This window comes from Hipposideros armiger, unplaced genomic scaffold (assembly GCF_001890085.2).
Source record: "Hipposideros armiger isolate ML-2016 unplaced genomic scaffold, ASM189008v1 scaffold_155, whole genome shotgun sequence".
NCBI lineage: Eukaryota > Metazoa > Chordata > Mammalia > Chiroptera > Hipposideridae > Hipposideros > Hipposideros armiger.
In genome coordinates, this window is record NW_017731505.1 from 1,256,548 (window position 1) to 1,268,436 (window position 11,889).

Below are 11,889 nucleotides of genomic sequence, written 5' to 3' on the forward strand. Positions count from 1 at the left end.
AGACTAGGAGAAAAAACTCCAAAAAGATTATGGTAACTAGCAGTGCTGATGAGATGATGGATGAATTATTTTCCTTCTTTTTAATTGTGCTTTGATGTGTCTGTGCCTTTCAGTTTTTTGGTTTCTTTGGTTTGTTTGTTTTTAGCTGAGCTATCCTGCCACCTGTTGGCAGCTCAGTGGCAGCTCAGCAGCTCGGGCTGGGAATCGACTCAGCGACCCTGTGGCTCAGAGCTCACATTCTTGAGTGAGCTAGCTCTTAACCAGCTGAGCCACTCGGCTGGCCCTTGTGCCTTTTAGTTTTTAACTTGGCTTCATTTTGGGGACTGAAAATGTTAGTATCATGTGATTTTTTAAAAACACGGGGATTGGTTGGTTTAATAATATTAATACTACTACTGATAATTAATTACCTCAACATTTTTAGAAAATGACTTTTTAAGTTTAAGTTGGATAAAGAAATTAAAGCAGAAAAATATAGAAAGCAAAAAATATATAGCATTATTTATAAATCTACAGCAAATTTCTTGAAACAAAACAAAAATGATCACCCTTGACAAATATAATCAATAAAAAATTAGGAAAATGCCTCTTACATAAATTAGGTGTCTTAAAATGGACCTAACAACAGCTACTGAAAAACAACTAGGAAACTGTAAAAAAAATAGGCAGGCACGATTGTAATATATTGAAAAGCTAGATCAGTTTGGCCAGCTTTATCTGTGAAGGACCAGAGAGCACATATTGTAGGCTTGGTGGACCATATAGCCTCTGTTGCAACCACTCAATCTCCACCAGCATTTGGGAATCACTGAATTCCAGAGTTAAACGTAAAAATCGGTAAAATGCTGAGTGAATTACCAACTGAAAGGGAGAGGGCTTTCTAGAAGCATTTTCACACATAAGCAGTGAGTGGGTCAATCACAATAATTCGTCTGGAAAGCAAGTTGGCGGATGTACCAAGAGCCCTAAAGATGTTTATAGAACATGTTGATACCTGCGGAGGATGGAGCGCTGCTGCTTGGCCCAGGGCTTTAGAGAAGTGGCCTTTCGGAGCTAAGGCTCTGGCTTTTGAGCAAGGAGGCGCGTCCCAGGAGGCCGCTTCTGGAAGTGCCTAAGCCGGCGTAGGCTGTAGGCAGCTACCGCCGCCAGCGCGAGGTGCCGTTGCATCCAGGACAGGAAAAGCAGTCCAGTCAGGATGAAGCCCCTTCTCTTTTCCTCTGGCTTTTCTCTCCAGCGACCTCTAATGGCAGACACACAGGAAGCAAGCCGGCAGAGGAAAAATGTGTGCAGTCCCATTTTCAGAAAAACAGAACCCAGAGAGCCGTGCATTTTGGAGCTGCCAGATCATCACTGAAAAGCTGGCAACACCTTGAAACTCCTTTATAAAATGCCCCTCAAGTGTGCAAAATAAGCTGGATATTTCCAAAACCAGAGTCTTGATTCCAAAAATCTTAAAGGATATAACTGAAAAACTAGCATCAGATGTTCCTTTTAGTGATTTCTGGGAGCAAGCAATTTACTTCATTATTATTATTATTATTTACTCATTTCAGTCATGACTTTGTGATCTGTCAGGTTTGGAAGTTTTGAGGACAAGGGTGTAGTTTTCCAATAGTTTTATTTCTCCTCATTTTTCTATACAAAATGCATGATGAGTATTACTTCTACAAGCCAGAAATTCTTACTGCGTTTTAAGAATTCTAAATTAAGAGCAGCTGCGTTACAGAGCATGGTGTAACCTGACGTAAATCACAAACTATCAGGCAGCTCTCTTAAGTATGCTTTTACGCATTGAAAACAATAGAATGATGATATCAGCCTATTATGATCAGCTGGTGTGCACTGAACCTAAAGGACACAGTTTCTTGAGAACATTTATGATGGGGACACAGGCTTCCTGTGTATTTGTTCACTTTTGACAGGGGATGTATAGAATTTAAGAACATTTAGCTCCTTACTGCTTAGGCAACAAGAGTGATCCCCTGGTTACAGAGAGAATACTGTTTGACCTAATTTTGACCATGGTATGTTTACAATATCATGTCTTAGCATGGTAAAACAGGTTTTTGAACTTGACCTCTCAATTGAGAAAATCAGAACTGGTTTGCCTAATTGAATAATGAATCTGAGACCCCTCAGATATTATCTAATGTGGTGCGTTTGCTCCATTCAACACAATATTTGAAAGATTCCTTGGGTGGCCAATCTCAACATCTTTCCATAATGTCATTAACAGCTGCCCTGGAAACCAATTAGTGAGGCTAGTAGCAGGCCATCACTCCTACCCTGCTTTTTATCACTGTAAACTCATTAACTTTTTTATTTCTAATTTCTATGAGACCACCAAATAATTATTCCCAATACTGCATAAAAACATTGGGGGGCGGGCGGTGATGTGAGATGAGGTAACGTGGAAAATGTTTCAAAATGATTTCAAGTTTTTATCCAGTTTTTCTTTTCTTTTAGTTCCCTGTGTTATAAATCTGTCCCACAAAATGGCCCCCCTGAAACTGAACACCCGGGAACTCTTACAAAGCCAGGTCCCTGTCTCATGGGGTAACTTTAGACTCTAGAAAATGTAAAAAGGCATGTGTCTGACCGTTTAGCAGTTCTGGGTGTATGACCTAGAGAAAGATCGGCATTTGGAATCAAAGAACTACATACAAGTGCTGTTTTGCAACACTTTAGTAAAAGGGAACTCAGAAGCAACCTGACTATCCAACACTAGGAAAGGAATTAATACAGGGTATGATATCCACATGATAGGCTCTTATAAGGCAGTTAAAAGAATTAAACTAAATGTGTATATATGTGAAAACAGAATGATGTAGTTATATATGTACATATGTATACACTATGTATCCACATATCTGTATGTGGAAATATGTATTTATATATGTCAAAAATGTGATGAAGAGTACAAGAGCAAAAAGTTTCATGTGTACAGTGTGAGTCCACAGTGCAATGTCAGGGTAGCATTGCCTCTGGGAGAAGGGCAGGGGATAGAGGTCCAGGTAATGGTAAAAGGAATTTTAGCCAAATCCAAATGTTTTCTTTTTAAAACAGTGGCTGAAAACAAATATTACAAAATAATAAGTTGTTAATTTTGTGGTGAAAACGTATTTTATGTTCTCCTTTCTTGTTTTCAGCAAACTTTACATTTCTTACAAAATGAAACTCACATTGCACTAGCTTCAAGGTCTAAGATGCATTGCTGTCTCTGTCCATTTTCTTTCCTGTTATCTGAGCAGTATCAGCAGCAGGTACATGTTCCCTTGGTTAGCAAATGGCTCTGAACATGGCAGAATTTCAGCAATTTCAACCAAGGCAATGAAGTATGAGCTGTTCCATAGACAGCGTGAAAAACATATACACCGCAAAGGTACACTGCGATGTTAGCTATTCCTGCATAGCAAACCACGGCAAAACTCAGGGGCTTAAAACAATGAGCATTTAAGATTGATCAACCACATGTGTGGGTGGTTCTGCAGACCCGGGCTAGCCTTGGCAGATTTGGGTTGACTTGTATACATCTGTAGTGGGCTGGTAGGTAGGCTGGGGCTTGGCTGGTCTAAAATGGTTACACTCACATCTTGGGCAGTCAGCTGGTTGTTGTCTGGGTAATGAGAATAACTAGGCAACCTGTCTCTTATCCAGCAGGTTAGTCCGGATTTCTTCACATCTCAGCAAGATTCCGAGGGGGAGAAGGGAAGTAAATCACTTCTGCCATATTTTCTTGGCCAGAGCGAGTATCAAAGCCAGAATCAGGGCTTCCTATATAGAAAAGCAGTTCCCTTGATGTGACCTACTGAAAGTCAGCCCTCAACACAAGAAAAAAAATCCAGACCAAATTCAAGGGGAGGAAAAACAGATAGTACCTCTTGATAAGAGAAACTGTAAATTCACATTTCAAAGGTTAGGGACAGAGACATGGTGTGCGTGCATGCATGAAGATTTTTTGGGTCTTCAGAAAAGTCATGACACATGTTTGCAGCAGATGGCACTAGTTCATTTTTGGAAGTACTAGAGTCATTCGCATCTATGTTATTGCTATGTGTTTTGACAGCTGACAGTTCTAGCTTCATTCTAAAAAAAAATGTGTGATTTGGTTGAGTTTTGGAGAGTTTACATCAAGTTGAAGATGGAAGACCAAACTGTGCATTTTTGCCATATTTTACTGTTTTACTTCCATAAACAGAAGAACGCGTGTCAAGCTTGTGAAAAGTTGCATAAAGTTTACAGTGACAATGCTCTTCAAGAACATCAGTGCCAATGATGGTTCACGAAATTCCGATCTGGTGATTTTAATCTCAACGACGCTCCTCGGTCAGGGAGGCCCACCGAGGTTGATGATGACAAAATAAAGGCATCGATCGAGTCAAACCCATATTACACAACACGAGAGATTGCAGAAACATTGAACATCCATCATTCAAGCGTTCACGACCACCTGAAGAAGCTGGGATACATAAGCAAGCTCGATATTTGGGTTCTGCATGAACTCACAGATGTTCATTTGACAGCGTGTATAAACATCTACAATATGCTCATTAAACGTGAGGAAAATTATCCTTTTTTGAAGTGACTGATAACTGGTGATGGGAAGTAGATTGTTTACAACAATGTGGTGTGCAAACGGTCTTGGTCCCGATGTGATGATTCGCCTCAAATGACATCGAAAGCAGACATTCATCAGAGGAAGGTTATGCTCTCAGTGTGTGGGATTTTAAAGGTGTTGTGTTTTTCAAGCTCCTACCAAGGAACTAAACAATCAATTCGAATGTGTCCTGTCAGCAATTAGACAGTTTGAATGAATCCATCATCCAGAAACGTCCATAGCTTGTGAATTGTAAAGGAGTTGTGTTGCATCGTGACATGAGACCACACACAAGTTTGATCACCCATCAGAAATTATTGGAGCTTGGATGGGATGCGTTGCCACACCCACCATACTTGCCTGACCTTGCGCCATCAGACTTCCACTTGTTTCACTCTCTTCAAAACTCCTTGCGTGGTATCACGTTCAATTCAGATGAGGCTGTAAATCAGCACCTTGTTCAGTTTTTCACAAATAAAGACAGGTCCTTCTATGAACGAGGAATTATGAAGCTCACTGAAAGATGGCAAAAGGTTATCGAACAAAACGGGCAATATATCATTGATTGATCTTTATTCTTTATATAAATCAATGACCTTTGAAAAACATAGACAAAATACGTCATGACTTTATCAAAGACCCAATAGAATCATTTTTCAATCTGTCTACCACACTATGGCTTCTTATGGTCCACCAAATTAACAAAGGGTCTCAATGCTATGACTAGTTAAGCTTTATGTGCTACAGAATATAAAAGATGAACTATCATATTTAAAAAGAAAATCTTACTAAGTTTTCCCTCCAATAGAGTGTTTTTGGTTTTCAGACTTTATGTACTGCCCAAAAACATTTGAACAGCCTTCATCCTCTGCCACTAACAGGTGTGTTTCTACACAGCTCAGAATTCATCACACCCAAAATTATTTTCTGGATAATAATGGGCAACTAATAAAGGCTGACAACCTGAAATTGTCTCAAGTCACCTTTACAATAGTGAAGACTGAGCAGTAAATAGAACCTGCAGGCAGCTATAATTTACCTTGTGCCAAAGCAGATCTGCAGAATGACTTATTAAATCATTCCACTGAAGGTTGTAAATCTCAGTGAGAATAGTACAAATCAATAGGAAAACACAAGCAAGCACTTTACTACCTATGGTTTCTCACGACCTTCTGGAAGGATGAAGATTGATGTTGCAAAGAAATGCTAAAACATGAAGACTTATAAAGATGAACTGGCTATGATTTACATTATTCTTAATTCATGGGGGTTTTTTTTGCTGTCGCTAATCTCTGTTTGACTTTTTTTTTGCTTATAATGTCAGTGTATACTTATTCCTTATGTCCTGCCATGCAGAAGAATTTGGGAATCAAAGAAGTTTGAAGATCTGTCAACTCCGTATTTGCTCATGAAGAAAATTGTATGAAGGCACAGCACTGGATTTTCTCAGCTTCAGGTGAAACGTGAACTCAGTAGACTGAGAAAAGGAACCTTAGCCGGCCCTGGGAAGTGATGCACACAAGAAGCAATGCTGGAGTGTTTTAAGTTCTCAAAAATGGGTTTTCATGGCTTATTTTTCTTGAGTATTACACACAGCCAATACCTAGATCTCCGTTTTATTTTTATTTTATTTTTTTTAAAGATTTTTATTGGGAAATTGGGGGGATGGGAACAGTGCTGGGGAATTGGGGGAAGGGGAACAGACAAGTTGCTGTCGCTTTGTTCTTCAGTTTAGTTGTGGAGGACGTTGCTTCACTGGCCCAAGTTGGCACCATCATTGCGCTCTTCCTGGGTGCGGCACATCAGTCGCCGGCTTCTGGACGGCTGCTCATGCTGGCTGCTGGCCGCTCACGCTGGCTGTTGGCTACATACAGTAGCCCGTGGCAACCCACCGCCACAGGGGCTGCAGCCTACACCTTCGCCGGCGACTCACAGCAGCCCAGTTCCAGGTTGAGCTGCTGTTCAGCATCTTAGCTGTGGAGGGCAGTGTCACTGGCCCTCATATGTGGGATCCGAACCAGGGCCCTCTGGCATCCCAAGCCAGTTCTTAACCATCGCGCCACTCGACCGGCCCTAAGTCTCTGTTTTAAATGAGATAGAATTCACATACCATAAGATTCACCTTAAAAGCGTACAATTCAGAGGTTTTTAGTACAAGAATCTGATACAGAAGTTACTGAAATGTTATTTTCAATACACATTTAAATGACTTAAAAGGAAAACATTAACACAATGAATGTGCTACTTAACTTAAAGGTTTGGTAGTTCAAGAAAGTAACAATTTAAAAATTGAGAAAAGAAGGATAATGTATAATTTTTATAAGGATGGTCTAGACATTTAAATCATGTTTTTAACTTATGAATTATTTGAAAAATTAATACACAATAGAGATAATATTTCAAGTTATTTAAATCAACCTAAGCTGTGAATAATCAGCTTAAGGGAAGCTGTGATTAAGAAATGTCTTTGGGGGAATAAAATTTTTCATTACTAGAAAACGAATTAATTGTAAACTCAAGGTATATCACTATATAAATGTTCCAAGAGACAGTCTACAGGCATTTCATTGGAGACGTTTGACAAGTAGATTCTTGCAAGGGCAACTTTTTCTTTTCCAGGCCTTGAATAATTACTGATTACACTTTTTGGACAATTCAGAGCACAATGCAGGTGCACCAGAATTAAACAGGCATTGCATAAACCAAACGGAGATGAAACCCAGCATGAACACCAGTGCTACTCCAGGTGAGACACCCCAAACCTGAGTCACTTACAACTAAGTGCACTGGTGACATCTACTCCGATTTGGCAGAGCTGATTTTCCCTGGTCAGTGTATGCAGGAGTTACTTTGATGGAACCATTTACAAATTTTTAGAAAACTCCCTGTTGGTCCTTGCTGTTCATGGCCAGTGATCCTTGAACATTAAGGTCAACTGAGCTGAGCTACACAAAAAGGCAGGTGCCCTATTCAAGGCTTGTATGGTACTGGTATCCCTTCCACCGACATAGAACTTTCTAAAACATCCTGGGGGAGAGGTGAGAGGGTGGGCACGTGCGAGGCTTAGATGAGCACTAGAAGGGTGACTTGAGACCGTAAATTGGTCGTGATGGAGGAGGATAAATGTAACGGCCCTAAGCCAGCCAGAGTGCAGCAACAAGACAGGAAGAATTACACCAACTTCCAGGAACCACCTTCTAGTCAAGCCGCCCAGTGAGACAAAAATCAAAGAAGGAAAGAAAAACAAAAGGCCTTAACAATAAAGGCACAAAGGTAAAACAAAATAAAACAAACTTTGAGTCAAGAGGTTACCTTACTGTTCCTTTGCAATAAAGAAAGAAGACAAGACCAGAGTGAAAATGCTCTCCCGGTTCTTTTCAACAAGACGGGCTCCACTTTATTTAGATCACCAAAAATAACGTTTTACAGAATGGGAACCATAACATTACATAACAAAGTATAGCAGTAAAATCTCAAACAAGTCAGGCAACGCTTTTTTTAGATCACCAAAAATAAGGTTTTACAGAAAAGGAACTGTAACAAGCAAATGTATAGCTGCAAATTTTATTTTGCCATCAATATCAATTCCCTCTAAAAAATATTTTGGACTAATTTGCAGTTTCCAAGCAAAACTAAAATTTGTTGGACAGAGTTGCTCAATCTCATCGTAAGAATGAAAACAGTTTGCAAAACCACTTTGCTGAGTGCTAACAAATAACTAAGAAATGTGGGTATTGCTAACAACTCCAACGTCTACTGAAACAGCTGAGCTGATGCACACTGCTGTGCCGTGATCGCCTCACTGGGCACAGAGCTGCTCTCTTCCCACTGTCACACATAGCGTGGACAGTGGCTAGGGTCAGACGCTGGAGGCTGTTCAGGCATCAAGGAAGTATTCCTTAACAGAAATAACTACAACATGTAAGTAACTCAAATAGATGGGCCCGCCTCCACCAGAGCTCCTGGGGTAGGCATCGCATCTGCTCTCTCTGTAAAAAAGGCCCACCATTGCCCCAGTTCTCCACTGGGAACCCAGAACATAAAGCTACACAGAGAAGTTGTTCTTCCAGAACCATCGAAACTTTTAATAAATCGCCCTCGGGTTCTTAGTGCTGTAGTGTGCCTCACAGGCAGCGACATAGGCAGACTCTGGGAAGAAGTCGTCATGGTATTCTGCTAAAAACCTGGAAAAGAAAATGGCTTGATGATCACCACAGTTAAGGACTAGACAGCAGCAAGCAAAATATTAACTTCCAACCATGTTAACATTTCACTCTTTTTTCGTATGAGAAAGAAAAAAATGAACTTCATCGGAATCCTTTCACTAACAAGTGTCCAAATAGAAACAGTACCTAAAGCCTGCTAGGTGGCAGTGCTGATTATATAAATACTTCTGTGCAAAAAAGGCCTTAGTGGCTCTTTCTATATTTTCCTGTTTTAAAAACAAACCATAAAAAATAAGTTATACACTCAACAAATGTCACTTGAAAAATTCACATCACTTATAGTTAGCTAAGTCACATCAAAATTGAATGGTGTAACTAGTAAAGAGCATTTTGTACCCTAATTTGTCACACCAAAAGGTGCTACAGTTCCAGCTCACAGTACCAAAACACATACAAGACTGACTTACGTCTGACAATGGATGTTAACATGTGGCCATTCAAGAGTCCACAATACACACATGCTACCTGGACTCTGAAGCATCAAAGATTTCACCATGGAGGGCTAAAACATTCTCACATGGGTCACATTAACCAGTTAGCTAATGAATTCCCCGGCCTCTGCCCATCTGTTCAAATTCCTAAAAATTTAAGGATAAACCTCACAATATCTTCTTCAGTAAAAACCAAGTTAAAATTCATTCGAGAGCGAACTTTTTCTTCTCCAATCGCACCCTTTTTTCGGTGACTACTGAGTACACTGATTCTCTGGTTGGTGTCTTTGGATACATTTTCAAAACCAAAGACTATATTTGTTTGTAAATCTTCCTTTTGTATTGGGCATACTTCAAAATTAGCAGCAGGCTTTCCTATGCTAACTTGTAACTACAGCCAATATTTTATTGGCATTATTTGATTTTGGCTTACAAAACTTTTATGCCAAATAGAGTTGTGGGTTTATTTGAAGGAGAGGCTGGAAGGGAAGAGGGATTTTTATTGTTTCTAATAAAATGTTACAAAGTCTAATTCCACTCACAGACACTTTCTCAAAATGCCTACATGAAAGTATCTTTTAAAAACTTGACAACTGATTTGTCTGGCTGGAGTACTCTCCACTCAGTGGGAGATCTTACTAGATTAGCTTAGGTTGGGGTCTGACTATAAGGAAAGGGTGCCCCCTTAATGAGCAGGAAGAAAAAAGGTAGATAGGATGAGCTCAGGGCAAATGATCCTATGATGTAATATAATGACTGGCTCTGTCAAGTTAAAGAAATAATACCTTTCTCTGAATTTACAAACTGTCTACACAGGCTACTGGTCATTTATTTTAGCTCTAAAGTAAATACCAATATCCAACCTGTAAATGTTAATATTTAAGTTAGTTTATGTACATGCAACAAAGAGTCTATTATTTAAGGTACTCCTGAATAAAACATATAAAATTAACTTATCATCAATCTCAATCATTTCTACTGTAGAAAGTTAATTTTCTTTTCATGAGGTTATCCAACTGGATTCTTCTAGAGACACAAAAATATTTACCTATACCATGATACCCTTGACTTAAAAGCCAGATGAAAAAAGAAATAGCCCCAAACCCCTTATGTTACAATTACAGTTAGAATCAACCACACTTAGGTAATACTGCTATTGTTTAAAACACCACAGAGCTAGCTTCCACATCTGCTAAAGAGAACTTCAAAAAAGGCATACATAGGCAACAGAGGTAAGTTTTGACAAAGTAATAGAAATACCTCAGAAAGAGATCAAAGTGCTTGAGTAAAGCTTTCAGATTCTTCTCAGAAAAGGACATCTTTCCAAGGATTTCTGGAAGTTTCACTGCATTAAAAAGAAAAGCAAAACCATTTACAATTGGCAGAATCTGGCAATGAGTAAGACACATGCACGGATTGTCTGGGTCTCTGTTTATCCTTATTTGAACTGAAATTAAACATCTGTAGCATCAAAAAAAACTAAAAACTCTTATTGAACAAAAAGACAAAGTAGTAGTCCAATATTACAAACAATTTTTATGAAATATAAGCTTTTTTTGTTTTTCTTTTTTTTGTTAGCTGAGCCATCCTGCTATCTATTGGCAGCTTGCAGCAGCTCAGCTTGGGTCGGGCATCGAAGCACTGTTGCTCAGAGCTCACACTCTTGAGCGAGCTCTTAACCAACTGAGCCACTTGGCCGGCCCTAAGATTCATTTTTTTGAAGTCACCTTTCAATGATTTTTCTTAGACCCACAAATTACCACAGGATGTATATACGCTAACAAGATTGTCAAAACCAAAGCAATAAAACAAAAAAAGAGAAGAAACCAAGGATCAGAATTTCTTACCAAACAATCTCAGCAAGTGTTGTGCCCCGTAAATGTAAGAGGGGGGAGGCGGCTGGTCACCTGGGGGGTAACTGTCGGGTACAAGTTTCCAGGAGAGGACCTGCGAATAGCATGAACAGAATGTTTTGTTATATCTTAACACTCCATTACCAACATGTCTTAACATTTGGAAGCCCGGAAGAAATACATGTGCTTTGACATTTTCAGGCCAGCAGGCAGACACACCAATCAAGTGTCACATTCCCACCTCCAAGCTCCCCGTCCCTCCGGCACTGCAGTAGCTACTCCACAGCTGGACCAGAAAATGGGGGAAAACAGTGACAACAAACCAATGTGTAAGTTCTAAAGCCACTTTCTGACTCCCAGGAAGCTCTCTGTGGGCATGATCCCAGGATATAGGAATACAATGTATCATGCTGAAGAGGATCAAGTTCCAAAACGATTAAGTTCAATAAGATACTTGCAAAAAAGTTAATACACAAAATCAATGTGTAATTATTATGCAAATAATAGGAAAAATACCAAGAAGTGTACACCAAAATGTTAATGTTCATTTCTTAGTGGTGGAATTATAATTTAAGGGGCATGGGAAAATATAAATATTATTTTCCAAATAGATCATACATTAGTGTATATATTAGTTTTCTACTATAGTTTTTTTTTTTAATTGGGTAATTGGGGGATGGGAACAGCGCTGGGGAATTGGGGGAAGGGGAACAGACAAGTTGCTGTCCTTTCGTTCTTCAGTCTAGTTGTGGAGGACATTGCTTCACTGGCCCAAGTTGGCA

At 39.5% G+C, this 11,889-nt stretch overlaps 1 protein-coding gene across 4 annotated transcripts in view; it reads right to left on the reverse strand.

Annotated features, from left to right (window-relative positions):
* Positions 1 to 7,951: 7,951 nt before the first annotated feature.
* Positions 7,952 to 11,889, reverse strand: part of MSL3 (MSL complex subunit 3) — a 15,521-nt gene continuing 11,583 nt past the window's right edge. For all 4 annotated transcript variants that reach the window (XM_019651202.1, XM_019651201.1, XM_019651203.1 and 1 more), the window contains 3 exons: positions 11,102 to 11,201; positions 10,515 to 10,599; positions 7,952 to 8,781 (listed from right to left, as the gene is read on the reverse strand). In XM_019651202.1, the coding sequence (XP_019506747.1) occupies positions 8,682 to 8,781; positions 10,515 to 10,599; positions 11,102 to 11,201 (285 nt within the window). In that variant the 3' untranslated portion in view covers positions 7,952 to 8,681. The remainder of the gene's footprint in view (positions 8,782 to 10,514; positions 10,600 to 11,101; positions 11,202 to 11,889) is intronic.